This window comes from Globicephala melas, chromosome 19, assembly GCF_963455315.2.
Source record: "Globicephala melas chromosome 19, mGloMel1.2, whole genome shotgun sequence".
Lineage (NCBI taxonomy): Eukaryota > Metazoa > Chordata > Mammalia > Artiodactyla > Delphinidae > Globicephala > Globicephala melas.
The window spans coordinates 15495228-15513146 of record NC_083332.1 but is presented as its reverse complement, the minus strand read 5'-3'; the positions used below and the strand labels follow the sequence as shown (position 1 = coordinate 15513146).

The 17919-nt window shown below is 49.2% G+C and overlaps 2 protein-coding genes across 7 annotated transcripts in view; one reads left to right on the top strand and one right to left on the bottom strand.

Annotated features, from left to right (window-relative positions):
* Positions 1-383: 383 nt before the first annotated feature.
* On the bottom strand, positions 384-12307 carry THAP8 (THAP domain containing 8). Of its 4 annotated transcripts, XM_060288859.1 has the most exons (5): positions 12032-12098; positions 10937-11063; positions 3170-3362; positions 2616-3008; positions 384-989 (listed from the first exon to the last, which is right to left on the bottom strand). In XM_060288859.1, the coding sequence occupies exons 3-5, from the start codon at positions 3314-3316 to the stop codon at positions 849-851; spliced, it is 681 nt and encodes a 226-aa protein (XP_060144842.1). In that variant the 5' UTR covers positions 3317-3362; positions 10937-11063; positions 12032-12098; the 3' UTR covers positions 384-848. The 4 variants fall into 4 exon arrangements, with proteins under 4 accessions (XP_060144842.1, XP_030730628.2, XP_030730626.2 ...); XM_030874768.3 differs by lacking the exon at positions 10937-11063 and having other exon boundaries at positions 12032-12307; XM_030874766.2 differs by lacking the exon at positions 10937-11063 and having other exon boundaries at positions 12018-12299.
* Positions 12291-17919, top strand: part of WDR62 (WD repeat domain 62) — a 48981-nt gene continuing 43352 nt past the window's right edge. For all 3 annotated transcript variants that reach the window (XM_030874562.3, XM_030874559.2, XM_030874558.3), the window contains exons 1-3: positions 12291-12978; positions 15778-15869; positions 17230-17292. In XM_030874562.3, the coding sequence (XP_030730422.2) occupies positions 12802-12978; positions 15778-15869; positions 17230-17292 (332 nt within the window). In that variant the 5' untranslated portion in view covers positions 12291-12801. The remainder of the gene's footprint in view (positions 12979-15777; positions 15870-17229; positions 17293-17919) is intronic.

Below are 17919 nucleotides of genomic sequence, written 5' to 3'. Positions count from 1 at the left end.
TCCTCACCCCAGGACCTCTGCACTGGCGTTCCTTCTGCCTGGAATGCTCTTTTCCCAGATACCTGGTTCCCTTACTCCTCTCTTTTAGGCTTTCGCTTATTGGTACCTTTCCAATGAGACCTCTTCTGCTCTATCTAACATTGCATCCCAACCCCACCCTCCTCACACACAAACACTCCCTTCCCTGCTTCAGTGTTCGCCATAGCAACACTGTCTTCCTCCGGCTTATACCTTAGATGGTAGGGTATGTGCAGAGGCTGTTCTTCTCCCTGGAACATCCAGTCCACGTGCCTTCCAGGCCAGCTCCTTCTCATCATCAGGTGTCTGCTCAAACATTGTCTCCTTAGAGAGTCCTCCCTCCCACCCAGCCCATTACATTTTCATTCAGTCTTTACGGCACTTATCACAACCTGAAATTATACTGTTTATTAATTTACTAGTTCATCTTCTGCTCAAGCAGAAAGTGAGCACCACGAGGACAGGACTTTTGTCAGCTGTGTTCACTGCTGTATCCCCAGCTTGGCACCAGCCTTGGCAAAGGGTACAAGGGGCTCTTCAGAACCAGGTACAACTCTCTCCAAACAAACAACCCTTGCTCTGCTCTGAGAATGTTTTACTGACCGCAAAGATTGAAGGTGGGGTTGGGACCTGGTTCCCAGGGTAATCACTGCTGACAGGGGTCTTGGGCCCAGGTCAGCCCTAAGGTTCAAGGGGTCCCTAGGAGGAGGTGGTGGGAGCCAGGGCCCTGAGGGAGGCACTGCTATGCCCCAGGCATGGGTCATGGGGCTGGGCCAAGCCCACGTTTGATGCGTCTCTCTTCCTCTGTCTTCTGTCATCTGTCCTGGTCCTTATGCACTGGGAGTCTGAGTGTCCAGGAGCTCAGGCTTGGCGTCCAGGGTGGGAGGTGCAGGACCTTGGGTGAGGACCACAGCTATGTCAGGCCCTCCACAGATGATGGTGAAGGCTTGGGACTCCTCAGGTCCAGGGAGCTGGGCCATCCCAGGCAAAGAAGTAGTAGAGATGGAGGACACAGGGGAATGAGGGGAGTGAGGGGAGGGAAGGAGGGAAGGAAAAAGTGGGGGCAGGGGGAGAAATGGTGAGGAACAGGGAGGTAGAGGTGGGAGGGGGGTGTCAGGAGACAGAGAGAGATATGGGCAAAGAGAGATGTGAGGAGAGAGATGTGAGAACCAGAGAGACATTCATGAGGGTATAAAGAGGCATGGGGAAACAGGGAGAGAGATGTGGGGGAAGAGAGACACAGAGAGACAGATATGGGGGGTGGGAGAAATGTAGGGGCAGGGAGACAGGGATATGGATATGGGGGATAAAGATGCAGATGAAGAGAGACATGGGAAGTGGGGAGATAGATGGGATGACAGAGACATAGGGGGCAGAAAGACAAAGATGAATGTGGGAGAGAAAGGAAGAGGTTGAGAGACAGGGATGGAATGGGGACAGGGGAGGCAGAGAGAGACACTGTCAGCCCAGGGGCCCTGGCAGGCTCCATGAAGAGCCGCAGGCCTGAGTCTGAGTTATGTCCTTGCCCCCACCCCCACCCCCTCGTATGTCCCTCTTGTGCTCCCGCATGGTTCAGGCCACAGTCTCAAACATGAAGCCTCCGGGGACAGCCACTGCAGCTCTAGCTGACTGCTACTATCTGGGGATGCGAACCCAGTGCTGCTAGATTTGCTGAGCCTTCAGGAAAGACCAGAAAATATTTTACAGCATTACTGAGGCCAAAAGAATAACATCTGTGAGTCAGGCCCAACCCACTGGCTGTCAGGTTGAGACACCTTAGCTACAGAGGTACCTCAGGGGCTTTCTGAAACCCCCTCCCACCTCCCTTGTCCAGGCAGGAACAAGGGCCCTGGGACCTCAAGCTTGACCCTGGGGTTTTAAGCAGGAAAAAGGCCTGGTCAAATTTTGATTTTTAAAGACATGGTCCCCTTGGGAATTCCTTGGTGGTGCAGTGGTTAGGACTCTGTGCTTCCACTGCAGGGGGCATGGATTCGATCCCTGGTCGGGGAACTAAGACCTCACAAGCCGCGTGGCGTGGCCAAATAAAAAAAGACATGATCCCCTCCATTCCCCACGCCAGAAAATACTCAGCAGTAAAACATAGGGGCAAAAGGGCCTTAGATAGGGCCTGGGAGACTCTAGTATAGAGTTGCAAACTCAAGCTCTATAGGGGCCAGGCAGGGAGCTCTCCCACAGAGGAGCACAGGCCTCCTCTGGGGCCAGACACCTGGGTTTGAATCCTGGCTCTGCAACTTACTGACTGCCTGGCTTTGGGCAAGTTACTGGACCACTCTGTGCTTCAGTTTTTTCATATGGAAAATGGGGACAAGAGCAGTTTCAATATCAAGGTCATAGTGAGTTTTCAATAAGTTATTTACTCTGTGTCTAGAAGAGAGTGAGGGCTGCTTAAATATTATAATATTATTAATAATATTAGCAGCCACTACTCAGCTCCCACCGATAGTTGCTTGGCATTGCCATACTGATTTTTTTCAAGCCAGAAATTTGGAAACACGGGTGAAATGTTCTGACTTTCAACTCTGGACTCTAGTTTAGCTGAAAGCACACCCACTGTGTGGGCCAGGCAGGGCACTCACCGCGCGCAGCCGGCCCCGGTGCGTCGGCGCCAGTAGGCTCTCCGCGCGCAGCTGCTTCGCCAGCTGTTCCAGAGCCCGCAGCCGCGCCTGGTGCCGCTCGTGGCGCCGCTGGAGCCTCTGCACCCGCCGCTGCAGCGCTCCCAGCGCCGCGCCCAGCCCGGGCCAGGGGTGCTGGGCCGACACTCCAGGGCGCGGCCCCGTGGGAACCGGCGGACGCGGCAGGGGAGTCAGGAACACGGTGGCTGGGACCTCGGGGCCCCCGGATGCTGGCCCCAACACCACAAGCTGTACGGGGCCAGGGGCCGGGACGGCTGGACCAGGGGACAGGGACGTGGCCTCCTGCGGAGTTGGAGGCACGACTGGTTTCTCGGTGCTTCGGGAATTCGTCTGCCTCTGGAAGACAAGGCAAGGGATGGGGGATCGAGGACATCAGGGCCGGACTCCAAGGAAAATTCCTCAGGAGTGGAGGGCTGAGAGTCAGCCTGCAGGAGGGACCTCCCTCAGAGGGGAGGGCGGGGGATCAGACTCCAGCAATGGGACTCTCCTGAGCTCACCTTGGCGGGCGGCGCTCCGGAGAAGATGGAGGGCACAGCATCCGGCCGCAGGTAGCGCACGCCCCAGCGCCACTGGAAGCAAGAGGGGACGAAGTGCTCGCTGCACAGGTGCTGGTGGCAGCTAGGCACCCAGTGCTCACACCCCATGTGCCTCAGCCAGGCCTGCAGCCGGGGACCATCCTTCAGGGGGAACCTGCCGGGGGGCGGGGTCAGCGAGATCAGGTCCAACCCCACCCCTCCATGAGGATACGCACACCCAGAGGTCCCTGAGCTCCAAACCTCTGCCTCCCCTGGGCCAGAATCTGGCCCTGCCTCCCAACCAGGCTCTCAACCTCCTACTCACATCCAGTTCTTCAGGCTCCACCTTTTAAACACCCAGCATCAGCCCACCTCTCCCACCTCCGCTGACCCTCGCATCCAGCCTCCAGCCTCCCCTGGCTGGGTTTTTGCAACAGTCTCCTTCCTGGTCTCTTTACCCACTGTCACTCTCCCTTCCCCTCCAGTCTGTTCCTCCATATGAATCTCGGGAGGCAGTTTACAGAATTGGACAAATCTAGAATGTGGGAGATCCCATATTCATGGGGGTAGGGGTGGGATTATAGATTAAAAGAGATTTAAGAAACATCAGTCCAAAGGCAGATGTGGACTTTGTCTGCAACAAGCCATTCTGTAAAAAGACATTTTAATACAATTGGGGGAAACTGAGCATGAATTGGGTATTAGATGATTGTAAGAAGTTAATTTTGCTAGGTGTGATAATTATATTGGTTTAACCTTCTAAATAGTCATCTGTTGGAAAAATATTCTGAAATATTTATGGATAAAAGACCTAATGTCTGGAATTTACTTTAAAATACTGCATTAAAGATGTACATGGGAGGAAGGTGGATGAAAAACATTAGCAAAATGTTGACAACTGGTGTAAATGAGTGATAGATGCACGAGGATTCATTTAAACAACTCTATTTTTTGTGTATGCTTGAAAACATGTTAAAAAGTTTTTAAACAACTTAACAACAACAAATAACCCGATTAAAAAATGGGCAAAGGACTTGAATAGACATTTCTCCAAAGAAGATACAAATGGCCAACCAGCATATGAAAAGATGCTCAACATCATTTATCATCAGGAAAATGCCAAATAAAACCACAAGATGTCACCTCATAACCATTAGAATGACGACTATACAAAAACAAACAAACACAAAATAACAAGTGTTGGCAAGGACGAGCAGAAACTGGAACCCTGTGCACAGCTGGTGGGAATGTAAAATGGAGCAGCCTCTATGTACGGCTGTTCCTCAAAAAATTGAAAATAGAATTACCGTATGATCCAACAATCCCTCTTCTGGATACACACTCCCTAAAAATTGAAAGCAGAGTCTCGAAGAGATATGCGCATACTCATGTGCATAACAGCATTATTTACAATAGCCAAAAGTGGGAAGAAACCCAAGGGTCCATCAACAAATGGATTAGCAAAAGGCGGTATATACATACAATGAAATATTATTCAGCCTTAAAAAGGAAAGAAATTCTGACACATACTATAACATGGATGACTCTTGAGTACATTACGGGAAGTGAAATAAACCAGTCACAAAAAACCCAAATACTGTATGATTCCACTTATATGGGGTATCTAAAGTAGTCAAATTCAGAGAAACAGAAAGTAGAATGGTGGTTGCCAGGGGCTGGGGGGAGGGGAGGGAAATTGGGAGTTCTTGTTCAATGGGTATAGAGTTTCAGTTTGGCAAGATGGAGAAGTTCTGGAGGGACTTCCCTGGTGGTGCAGTGGTTAAGAATCTGCCTACCGACGCAGGGGACATGGGTTCGATCCCTGGTCCAGGAAGATCCCACATGCCACGGAGCAACTAAGCGCGTGCGCCACAGCTACTGAGCCTGCACTCTAGAGCCCACGAGCCACAACTACTGAGCCTGTGTGCTACAACTACTGAAGTCCGTGTGCCTAGAGCCCGTGCTCTGCAACAAGAGAAGCTAGGGAAATCCTGCGCATGGCAGCTAGGGAAATCCTGCGCATGGCAATGAAGACCCAATGCAGCCAAAAATAAATAAATAAATATTTAAAAAAAAAAGAAAGAAAAAGTTCTGGAGATTGGTTGCTCAACAATGTGAACATGCTTAATACTACTGAATTTAAAGATGGTTAAGAGGGGAGATTTTATGTTATGTGTATTTTACCACAATTAAAAATTTTTTTAATTTTAAAGTTTTTTTTTTAATGAATTAAATAAAAGCTTTCCCAGTGGGAGTGGATAGGGATTATCTGATAAGGCACCCTCTACAGGCGCCCAACTACTTCTGTGTCCATAAGAAGTAGTGCCACCCGTTAACTGGTGCCACTGTCCCCAACGTCTCTTTTTGCCCTCTTTTATAGCAATTCACTTTCTATTTGGACCTTGGTTCAAGACTGTCCACAATAAAGACCTCATTTCCCAGCTTCATTTGCAGCTAGAGGTGGCCACATGATTAAGTTCTGGCCAGTTTGTTCTGTGGGAGCTGCCAGAAACTGTGAAACATTAAAGGTTTATTTTAAGCTGCTAAATGTTGGGATAGTTTGTTATGGAGCATTAGGTAACTAATACAGTCAGTCATCCACATCCCACCTTCACAATGTCTTCCATATCTGTGACTTTTTTTTTTTTTTTTTTTGCGGTACGCGGGCCTCTCACCGTTGTGGCCTCTCCCGCTGCGGAGCACAGGCTCCGGACGCGCAAGCTCAGCGGCCATGGCTCACGGGCTCAGCCACTCCGCGGCATGTGGTATCTTCCCGGACCAGGGCACGAACCCGTGTCCCCTGCATCGGCAGGAGGACTCTCAACCACTGCGCCACCAGGGAAGCCCTGTGACATTATTTACTTAATATTTTTCTTAAAATTGACCAACTTAAGTATTAAATGAAGATACCTAAAAGAGAAACTTTAAACCACAATTGAAAATGGAATACCAGTATCAATTCCATAAATAGGAGTTAACCATAAAAACACCTGATACCTTTACTTGCTGAGGGCTTTAAGGCCTGCTCTCTGTTAAAAAGGAAGAGTAAGGAGTGTTAGAGGGTGGGGGACAATCCCATCCATAGGAGACAGGACAAATAAACTCAGGCATATGCACACAAAGAATACCATGCAGCTCTAAAATAGGCTGAAGGCACTGTATGAACTGATATGCTATTGTCAGGCATACATTATGTGAAAAAAGCAAGGTTCCAAATAGAGTATATCAGCTTTTCGTAATTGTGGCAGCCTGAATAACGGTCCCCCAAAAGACATCCATGTCCTAATCCCCGGAGCCTGTGAATATTGCATTTCATGACAAAAGATGTGATTAAGTTAAGGATCTTGAGATGGGTAAAATTATCCTCTACATCATCCGGGTTGGCCCTAAAAGCAGTTGCAAGTATTCTTTTAAGAGGGAAGCAGAAGAACATATTACCACAGATAAAAGAGGAGACGCAATGTGATGACAGAGGCAGAGATTGGAGTGATGTGGCCAAAAGCCAAGGAATGCCTGCGGACACCAGAAACTGGAAGATGCAAGGAACAGATTTTCTCCTAGAGCCTCCTGGGGAATGCAGCCCTGCTGACACCTTGATTTTTGGCCCAGTAAAACCGATCTGGATTGTGAGAGAATAATTCCTATTGTTTTAAGCCACCAGGAGTTTGTAACAGCAGCCATAGGAAACTAACAAAGTAATAAAGGGGGAAACAAGAACATATGTTCAGATTTGCTTGCATTTACATAAAGAAACACTGGGAAAGACACATAAGAAAGTAAAGAGGCCACCAGTGGGTAGGAGGTGGATGGGATGGACAGAGGTTGTTGGTGGGGAGCAAAGGAAGGCTTCTCAGGCGAAAGGCAGACAGAGAGGGAAGTGGGGGATAGCTGGTGAATGAGGACAGAAGGGCTGACTCAGAGGAGAGCATGGCATCCAAAGAGCAGAACCCCAGGGCACAGAGCCAGGAACTCTGGCCGATGCAGTTCCTTCACCCTCAAACTGAGATCCAAATGTTCTCACCAGCCTCCTTCTGCCTGGACACGAACATGAAATCCCTTGTACCAGCACTTCCCACCTACTCCTGGGCAGAGACTGCCAACTGATTACTCCACGTCCACTCTCTTCTTCTTCCTAACAAACTCCAACTTTTTTGAGGCCATAATGTGCCCTGTTAGACGACTGTCTCCCAGGTTCCTTTGCAGTAGGTGGGCCACGTAACTAAGTTCTGGCCATGTTGGGTGATACATCTAGGATGGTACCTTAAAAGTGAGAGGGTTATCAAATGGAATCAGAAGCAGCTCAAGGCGCAAAGGAGGAAAGTAATATCAGAAAACCTCTTCCTAATTTGGTCTTGGTTTTATTCTCTTTTGTTCCTCTAGATGGCAACATTTATGATAGGAAATGTCCCTCTCTAAAATTCTACCTTAAGTGCACAGCCAGTGTCCTCCTTTTTTTATAGAATATTTTAGTCTTGTTGGCCATTCTATCTACAGCACTGCTAAGAGTTCTTCTTTTCTTCCTTACTAACATAACTCAGAATGTCTTCAGGGTGGTTAACTGCCCATCAAAAGACTACATTTCCCAGGCTCCTTTGCAGTTTTTTTGGGGGGGTGACCAATGATGAAGAACCTACCGTTGGGTGGGATTTCTGAGGCTTTGTAAAGGGGACCAGCTCAGTTTAGAGTTGTGTCTCTTTTGCTCTTCATCCTTTCTCTTTTCTCCCTACCAGAAATGGTTGGGCATGATGGCTGAGGTACTTGGCAGCCACTGGATGGATATGAAAGATGGGACCCTCATCCCTGATGACTGTGGAACTGCCACACCAGTGCTCATCTGCCAACCTCTATACTTGCTTCATGTGAGAGAAAAATAAACCTTGCGGTAGACTGTATTATTGTTCAAGACATTTGCTGCCCTTCCCCACACGAAGATACACATTTCCACTCTACTGACCTGACGCTTGCCATAGACTTGCTGTGGCCAAAGAAAAGTGATATGGGCCACTTCTAAGTATGCAATTTACCAGGAGCCACTGGGTGATTCTCCCCACTTTCTCTTTTCCCCCCTCCCACAAGACCACCAATACTCCAGGTAGGGGAGGCTCCTTCAGCCTGAATCCCCAATTAAGATACAGTAGAGAAGGGCCACAAATGGCCGACAAAGGACATTAGTGTGAGTGAGGAATAAACCTTTGCTGTGGTAAGCCACTGAGATTCTGTGAATTTGTTACTGTAGCATAACCTAACCACGCTGATTCCTACAGACCCCGTAATTTGGTAAATCCACTATTATTTCAGGACTTTGTTACTGCCAGACAGATGCAATTCCTACCTGTGAGACACCTCCCCCTGCCATGAGAGATGACTGTCATTTGTTCCTGAAAGGGCCTAAATCACAACTAATGAATGTTTCCTTTGGCACCCAGGCAGGAATTTTGAGTTACTTCCTAGCAGCCACTTCCCTCAGTGTTTCACCTTGTTCCTTCCTAGCATCCATGCCCTCTCTTGAATCTCCTTTGGAGACTGCTCCTCACCAAACTCTTAGCTAAATGGCTTCTTCAAGAATGACTCAGGGATGGACCTTGAGGTGGGAATGGGTCAGCCTGTGTGAGGAACAGCCTGGCAGCCACTGGTGGGATTTAAACAACACAGGCATGAACTGATTTTTATACGGTCACCTGGCTGCCATGCACAGTTCTCACTGTTCTCCTTATTATTATGTGTGAAGCACTTAGAACACTTACCTGGCATACAGTGAGTGCTCTTTAACCAAGTTATTATTGTCATCGCTGTAAGGGAAGCAAGTGTAGAAGTAGGGAGACCAGCAAGCATCTATCACAGCGTCTCATTAAGAAATGATGGGGACTTCCCTGGCGGTCCAACGGGTAAGACTCCGCGCTCCCAATGCAGGGGGCCCGGGTTCGACCCCTGGTCAGGGAACTAGATCCCACATGCATGCCACAATTAGGAAGTCCACATGCTGCAACTAAGAAGTCCGCGTGCCACAACTAAAGATCCCACATGCCACAACTAAATATCCCGCATGCTGCAACTAAGACCCAGCACAGCCAAAATAAATAAAGAAAGAAAGAAATATTAAAAAAGAAAGAAAGAAAGAAAGAAATGATGGCAGCCTGGGCTATGCTGTGACAGCAGAGGTGATAAGAAGTGGTCAGACTAGGAATGTGGTGGGTTTTCTTTCCTTATTTCCTAATCCTTATTTCCTAATAGTTTAGTGAGGATTCTGCCATTTGCATTTATAACTGTATTGCCAAGGAGTTAGGGCTTTTGTTGTGATTGCTGCAGGATGGGACTATTTTGGAGGGTAGAGTCAAAGGATGGATTAATGGACTAGATTGGGGGCAGTGGTGCTGAAGAAGAGAAAGGATCAACTTGTGTCCTCAGTTCTCAATGAGTGACCCCACACCTATCCATGAGCTCTGTCAGGGCAGGAACAAGATCTGTCAGGGTCCTTTGTGTCCAGCAGGAGCTTACTTACTACAGGAGACACTCGGAGTTGCTGACTTAATAAACGATGTCAGAGTGATATATATTAAAAAGCAAGTCTGGACATACTGATTTAGGTCCAAAAACTCCTCTGCCCTCCTCCTCCCCTGAACCAGGGTCCCTCAAGGGATAGCTGGGACATGGCATTCTGAGTTTCCTAAGGAGCCCACCTGAAATGCATTCATCGAATTCATCCAACAAATATTTACTGAGCACCCACTACATGCCAGGCACTGTTCTAGGTGGTGGGGACACAACAGGGAATAAGATAGAAAAACATCCCTGCCTTCATGGAGCTGACATTCTAGCGGAGGAGCCAATAAATGAATATATCAAATATGTGGTATGCCAGAAAGTGGTAAATGTTAAAGGGAAAAATAAAGCAGGAGGCGAATAGGGAGAATATGTATGTACGGGAGAGGGTTATCATTTTACAGAGTGGTGGTCATAAAGGGAAGATCTTTCCAGGCAGAGGGAACAGCACAGGCTGTTCAGAACAGGGAAAGGCCCTGGGGCAACACTGTGCCTGGCATGCTAGAGGAACATCGAATAAGCCAGTGACACTGGAGCGGAGTTAAGTAAGGGGCAGGAGGGAGGAGATGAGGTCAGACAGAGAGTGGGGACCCAGCTCCTGTAGGGCTTTGTAGACCTGTTCTCTGCCTGCTCCAGCCTCACCTTCTTGTCTTTACAGAGTCAGGTGGGAGCTGGGGAGGGGATCTGAGCCCTGAACAGACTGTGGGAGCAGGTTGACAAATGGAGAGGCTACTAAAATAGTGCAGTCATGCAGTCGGGAGGTGACACTGGCCAACACCAGGGTGGGGGCAAGGAAGGGGGTTAGAAGTGGTAAATTCTTGATAGACTTTGAAGGGAGAGCCAACAGGATTTGCTAATGGACTGGATGAGGAAATGTGTCCTGGCCAACTTAGACTAAGGCCACCAGGGACAAACATGTAGTCTAGGGAAGTCACGTTTATTTACCACAGCAATAAGGGAACTGTACACCAGAGATACTGTGGGGAGTTTCATCAAACAGAGGAAAATAATTATTATTTGGGTTTGGTGAATAGGTGAAATTTAGGTGAAATGTAAGTGAAACAGTGTTTGGATAGGCTCAAAGCAAAGCAGAACTGTGTGTAAAGGGATCAATATCAGACCTGGATTACAAAGTGGACCCAGGGTCCGTCTCCTTGGAAGCAATAAAGTTTGGATAGATGAGGAATACTGTGTCCAGAAACCCCTTACCTGAAGCTCTGCACCTGGACTGTAAATCAAGGTTGCTTCTCTGTGTCAAAGTGACTCAACTTCTCCAAACCTTAAGTAAGATGTTTCATTCTTACTGATGTAATTTCAAACAGCAGTTTGTGATGGCCTACGATTTTAGAGAACAAAGCTTCCTAGTAAGAAAGCAGCAGTCACTCAAAAGAAGGGGAGTTTTGGGCTTCCCTGGTGGCGCAGTGGTTGAGAGTCCCCCTGCCGATGCAGGGGACACGGGTTCGTGCCCCGGTCCGGGAGGATCCCACATGCTGCGGAGCGGCTGGGCCCTTGAGCCATGGCCGCTGAGCCTGCGCGTCCGGAGCCTGTGCTCCGCAACGGGAGCGGCCACAACAGTGAGAGGCCCGCGTACCGCAAAAAAAAAAAAAAAAAAAAAAAAGAAGGGGAGTTTTGTCACTTTACATCTGCAACACGTCCCTGAAAAAAATACAGAAAATTTTTTTTCCTATTAACTCTTCAGCTAGCTTTTCCCGTGTCTGTCATTCCAGCCAAATAAATGAGAGCAGGTTTTTTGTTATTGGGTTTTTTTTGTTTTACAGTTCAAGCTAATTTTTACTTTCTCAAGTGTGAGAAAAGAGAAGTAAAGATGACTCTAAGGGTTTCTAGCCTGAAAGACGGTAAGGATGGAAAGCTATTAACTAGGATAATAAAGGATATGGGAGGTTTTAGGAGAGACAAAATCAGGAGCTTGGCTTCGGATGTTTTGAGTTTGAGATGCCTCAAATCCGTGGGGATGGCGAGTGGGCAACTGTAGGCTCTTTCTGAGCCTGGACCAACCTCACTTCTGTCTTCACGGCCCTCCCATTCCTCCGCTCGCCCCGTTCACTACCTGCAGTTAATCGTCTACCCCTGCTGTTTCACACATCTGCACCTTTACATGTGCGGTGTCTACTGTTAGTGAAACACTGGGAACACGGTCTCTTCAACCTGCTAACCCTGCTTCCAGACACCGGCAAGATGGACTAGGTCCCCCGCCCTGCTGCATTTACCCTCGGGCCCGCCCCCACAGGGCCCCGCCTCCCTGCAAGGCCCGCCCCTCGCTTGTGCTCACTTGTAGAAGCTCACCGGGCGGTTGTCCGCGCCCAGTTGGCCCGCATTGTTGGAGCAGTTCGGAGCCCGGCAGTACTCGGGCATGGCTGTCCAACCCAACTGGCTTTTGCTCGGTCTGAAGTCGCACTTTGGTCCTCGCCGGGCGCCGCAGAACCCCGCCCCGCCCGCACGCTTGCAGCGTGCCTGACGTAAGGGGCCTCGTCACGTGCCTGCGTACTGCGCGCCAGGCCGTGTTACCACAGCTACGCCCTCGTCACGTGGCAAATGGAGACAAGCGAGAATGTCTGCGCAAAGCCGGCTCTTAGCCACCCGGACCTCATCACATGATGGGGGAGAGGTGGCGTCAAGGCGTTTCTGAGTCTGCGCCAACTCTTCAGTCTTTTTCGGCTCCACCCTACGCTTACATCCGGGCGACTGCCACTGCGCGGATAGTCGCCCTTGGGTGAGGGTGGGGGGGCAGCAAAAAGCGAGGCGAGGAGGCTTTGGCATTAGCTTCGTAAAAGTTAAAACCTGATATTTATTGAAAGATGAAAACACAGACGGGATTTAAAAAAAACTCCACAACGCTCGATCAAGTATCAAGCTGAGGAGCCGTGGCTCCACCCTGCCAGACCCTCCGCTCCGACTCTTAGCTCTCATTGGTCAAAAGCGCCGCCTGGCAACCCTGAGATTGGCCAGACCGGCAGCCGGCCGCGTCCAATGGGCGGCGGCGCCGGCTTTCCCGCGGCCGTTCGCTGTTCGGTGGCAGTTGAGGAGTGTAACGGTCGCCGGGCTCCGGAGTGACGATGGCGGCCTTGGGGCCCGGAGGCTACGCGCGGAACGATGCAGTCGAGAAGTTGCCATCCATCATGGCGGGAGTTCCGGCGCGGAGGGCCCAGTCCTCCCCGCCCCCCGTTCTACCGCTCTGCCTCCGGCGGCGGACGAGACTCTCGGCGGCGCCCGAGGACACGGTGCAGAACCGGGTGAGGAGCTGCTTGCCTTGCCCATCTCAGTTCCAGGTTCCCCTGGGTCTCCCTTGGTCCCGCCCTTAGATCTTTGGCCCCGCCTCTCAGCCCCCGGTTGGTACCCCCTCTAGTTGCTCTCTGACCCGACTAGTCCTCTAAACCCCGCCCCCTTTGCCAAGGCTCATCCCACTGCCCTGTCTCCTCCTCTCTCGGGTAGTGCCCGTCGTTCCTACTCCCACTTCTCAAACCCTGGCCACACCCTTAGCCCTTGGAGCGTTGCCGGGGTTCCTCCCTGGCCTTGTACCCTGGAGCGCATTTTAGTTTTGCTAATCACCTCCTAGTTCTGTTTATCCCTTTAGTTACCTTTAGACGTATCTCTGGGCCACTTTTGTATCCTTCCACTTTTGTTGACCTCACCCCCCTCTTGGTCTTTAGGGTCCCTACCAGGGTTCAGTCCCGAGTCCTACTTGTTCCAACTCTTCCTCAGCTCTAGCCTGCCTTCCTTCATCCGCTGCCTTCTCTTTCCTTCTCCTTTACCAAGGTGGGATTCTTAGTCCATATTGCCACCCTAAATTATGGACAGGATGTGAGTAATATTTGTAAAATCTCAGCAGCACTGCCGGAGTTAGGGAGACGGCGTGTGGAACAGTTCCTTAAATCCTGAGACACAGAAACAAAGATTTTAGAGTAGGTAGAAGAAATTCCAGTAGCACAGCAGCAATTTAAAAAATCGTTTTCCAACTCCCTGAGCTGCAAAGTCTGTTTTTATAAAATGGAGATAACGATAACCATGGTGTTGCAGGGAGATGCGACAAGATTGTGAATATGACCTACTTGGCACAAAGTCCAGGTAGAGGGTCAGTACTTGGTAGCTGCTGTGGATCTTGTTCCTCCTCCGTGGCTTTCTGCTACACTCTGATTATATCACCCACTCCTGGGTGCAAGGCGCTAGGCAAGCGGCCTCTGCCCACTTCTCTCGCCATACTTCCCTTGGCTTCCCTCTCATGAAGGTTCAGTCACACTGGCCTGCTTTCTGTTTTCCTGAGGCTCCAATCTCTTTTCCGCCTCTTAGCCTTTGTGTTTGGTGAGTCCTCTCTCTGGGCTTTTTGCTGCAGTCGACCTGGCTGGCTCCTATCCCTCGAGTCTCAGCCTGAATATCCCTACCCTGAAAGGCCTTCTTGAACCCCAGCCTAAAGCAGACCCCCACCTAAGTCTCTCACCCAGAACCCTGTACTTCATAGCCCTTATGTTGTATGTTCCTGAAAGTGCCTTGTGGGCTCTAACGTGTATAAAGGAGAGGAATAACAATAGTAATTTCAGAGATGCAGTATAACAAGGTGGTTAAGAGCACCGCCTCTGAACCCAGACTGCCTGGGCTTTAACCTTAGTTCTGTTCTTCCTTTCCTGATCTTTTCTGTGCCTCAGTTTCCTCATCTGTAAAATGAGGATAATAATATAAGTGTTCCCTTATAGGGTACTGGTGAAGATTAAGTAAGCTCACATATCTTAAGTAAGCTCACATATCTTAAGTACCTAGAACAACAGCTGGCACACTGTAAGTACTCTCTTGGTGTTAGTTACTGCTGTGATTGTGTATTCAATATTTTAGGTGATTGATGTCATTTATTTTTCTTGTTTGGTGGTGTAGGGGTCCATCCAGCTTGCGAAAGACCTAGTCTAAAAATTACCAGCTATGCTAATGCCCAGTAATGCTGATTAACAGATTAAAAAAACGTGACTGCCATTGCCTGGTTGCCTGGGTTAGTCCTGGCACTGCTCCTTCCAGATGGATTACCCTCATGGGCCTCTGTTTCCTCATCTGTAAGGTGGAGATGATGATGATGATAGTGACCACATCACAGGGTTGTTGTGAGCATTAAATAAGTTAATACAGTATTTAAACAGTGCCTGTCTCCTGGTTAGATGCTCAATAAATATTAGTTATTACTATCTTATATTTACCTTTCATTTCTGAGGCCCACCACCTTGCTTGAGAATGTTTTACTTTATAATAATTAGAAACTAGTCTCTTCAGAATATGAAAATACCACAGTTTGTTAGTTCATCCTCTAAATTGTTTAATCAGCCATGATGGGGACTGGCTTATTTGACTTATCTTGCTTAGAGAATTTTAAAATTTTAAATGCGACTGTTCAAGTTCACTTGTTTCTTTACTCGTTGAACCTCTAGACTGTGAATTTATTGACAGTGTCCACTTTTGTTCACTGCTGTAAGCAAAGTGCTGCACAAAGTGCTGGCTTTGAAGCCAGAGACTACCTGGGTTTGTATCCCAACCTTGCCACTCCACGGGGGTGGGACCTTGGGCCTCTGTCCTCATCTGTAAAATAGTGGTGATAATAGCACCTTCTTTGCAGTGTTGTGGGCTGTCAAGTCTTTCATTCATATAAAATACTTAGAGTCTTATTCACCTTCTCAGTGAGGCCTTCTCCCCTTCCTCTGTACTCTCAATCTCCTTCCTTGCTTAATTTTTCTCTAATGCTCCCATCGTCACCTGACATCTGTTTTACATATTTGTTCTGTTCATTTTCGATGTCCACCATCCCATCACCCCCAGAATGGGAGCTCCAGGAGGACAGGGATTTTTTTTGTCTATCTTCCTCACCATCCTGTGCCCTTCACCTAGCACTGTATTTATCAAAGCAGCATTTGAGGAGGACAAGCTTTAGTTGCTGGTAGATGACTCTAGACGCTCAGTGAATGTGTTGGAGTGACAGGGATTGAATGGGTGGCTGAGGTGACTGTGCCACGTGGGGCCTGCTGGGGCAGCTGCTTCTAATTTGGGCCTTTTCCCTGCAGGTATCACTTGAGAAGGTGCTTGGCATCACAGCCCAGAACAGCAATGGCCTAACCTGTGACCCCAGCACAGGCCACGTGGCCTACCTGGCAGGGTGAGTGAGTGGGTGGGCCTCGGCCTCTGATCACCGATCCTGAGTTCAGAGCCTGAAGTCTTCAATGAATCTCTCTGGGCCTCGCCTTTTCCGTCTGTAGAATGTATAATGCTGCCTACCTCTGAGGGCTGTGGGAAGGATTCCATGGGCCCTAGAACAGTACCTGGCATGCGTGAGTGCTAAGAAAGCCTTATTGTGACTGCAGGCGGGAGGTGGCAGTGATTCTGGGAAAGGTAGGTGGTTAAGATCCAAGCCATGGTTGGTGTCAGCCATCTGGATTTGTGTCCCAGCTCCACCGTGTGTGCCCTTCTCCAAGCCTCTGCTTCTGTAAAACAGAACTAGTGGTACCCTCCCCTTGGGTAGTTAGTTGAGAGGACTGAAGGACATTTGCAACTGTTTATTCCACAAATACTGGTCTAACCTGGCACTCTTCTAGGCACCGAAGGGACCCCTCACCCCCACAGGGCAGGGCAGAGCAGGGCCATAGTAATTCCTGATGAACAGTATCTGTTACTGAGTCTCTGGGAAGCAGCCAGAATAGAGGACAGGGTTGGGCTCTTGAATCTGACAGGTGTGGATTCACTTACCCACCCTGTCCCCAACCTGCTGGGGAGTCTTGGGTAAAGGACTTCCCTCTCTGTAAAGGGCTTCAGTTTCATCATCTATGAAAAGCGACAAAGATTCCTGACCTCATCTGGCAGTTGTGAGGATTTAAAGAGATTGTGCACAGTATGTCTTTATTAGCCCAGAACCTAACAGTTACCACAGAGGAAGTGTTGGCTTCTATTTAAGATTATATTGATATTAATAATAATGTTGGGACTTCCCTGGTGGCGCAGTGGTTAAGAATCCGCCTGCAAATGCAGGGGACACGGGTTCAATCCCTGGTCCGGGAAGATCCCACATGCCGCGGAGCAACTAGGCCCATGTGCCACAGCTATTGAGCCTGTGCTCTAAAGCACACGAGCCACAACTACTGAGCCTGCGTGCCACAACTACTGAAGCCCATGCGCCTAGAGCCCGCACTCCGCAGCAAGAGAAGCCACTGCAATGAGAAGCCCATGCACCACAATGAAGAGTAGCCCCCGCTCGCTGCAACTAGAGAAAGCCTGCATGCAGCAACGAAGACCCAACACAGCCAAAAATAAATAAATAAATAAATGTGTAAAATAATAACAATAATAATAATGTTAAGTGCCCAGAATCCTCAGCATAGATAATGGGGGAGAAGGAGACTGAGGAGAGAAGCATCGGTTCAGAAAGAGCCTTGTTTATATGTGGGCTCTTGTGTTGGGAATAGAATCATCCCTGGACCCCAATACTCCCCTTAGTTTGGGCACATTTTCCTCTTTCTCCCCAGCTGTGTGGTGGTGATTTTGAACCCCAAGGAGAACAAGCAGCAGCACATTTTTAATACAGCCAGGTAAGCTGGGACCTGGGCATGGGGTAGGGGTGGGACCAGGGTCCTGGCACATCCCTCCTTCCCCACACTGCCTGGAAGTGCTTGTGGGTGGGTGACTCATTCATTAACCTGGTGGTTCAGTGACATTCACCAAGGGTCTGCTCAGTGCTAGGTACTGTTCCAGGTGCTGGGGACATGGAAGTTAACAGAAGAGATGAGAATCTGCTCTCGTAGAGCTGACAGCTTGGGTGGTGGGGGGAGGGACAGACTAAACTAGTTGGCAATTCCTAGCCGACCATGAGACCATGACTGTTGCTATGGAGGAAATGACGAGGATGTGTTAAGGCAGGTTTGCAGGCAAAGGACTCTCGTCAGAGTCTTATCAGAGCCTCCCTGAGGCTGAGAGCTGAAGAAAGTGAGGGGGTGACCCATGTGAAGGTGTGGGGAGAGCATTCCAGGCAGAGGGGACAGCAAGAGCAAAGGACCTGCAGTGGTTAAGAATCTCAGGATGTTTGAGGAGCAGTCAGGGTTCCATGGGTGAGGGGGAGGTGGGGCTGGAACCAGCAGAAGCCACATCACAGGGGCCTTGGGAGGGGTTGGCTCTCATGCTGATTGCAAAGAAAAGCCACGAGAGGGCATTTGCAGGCT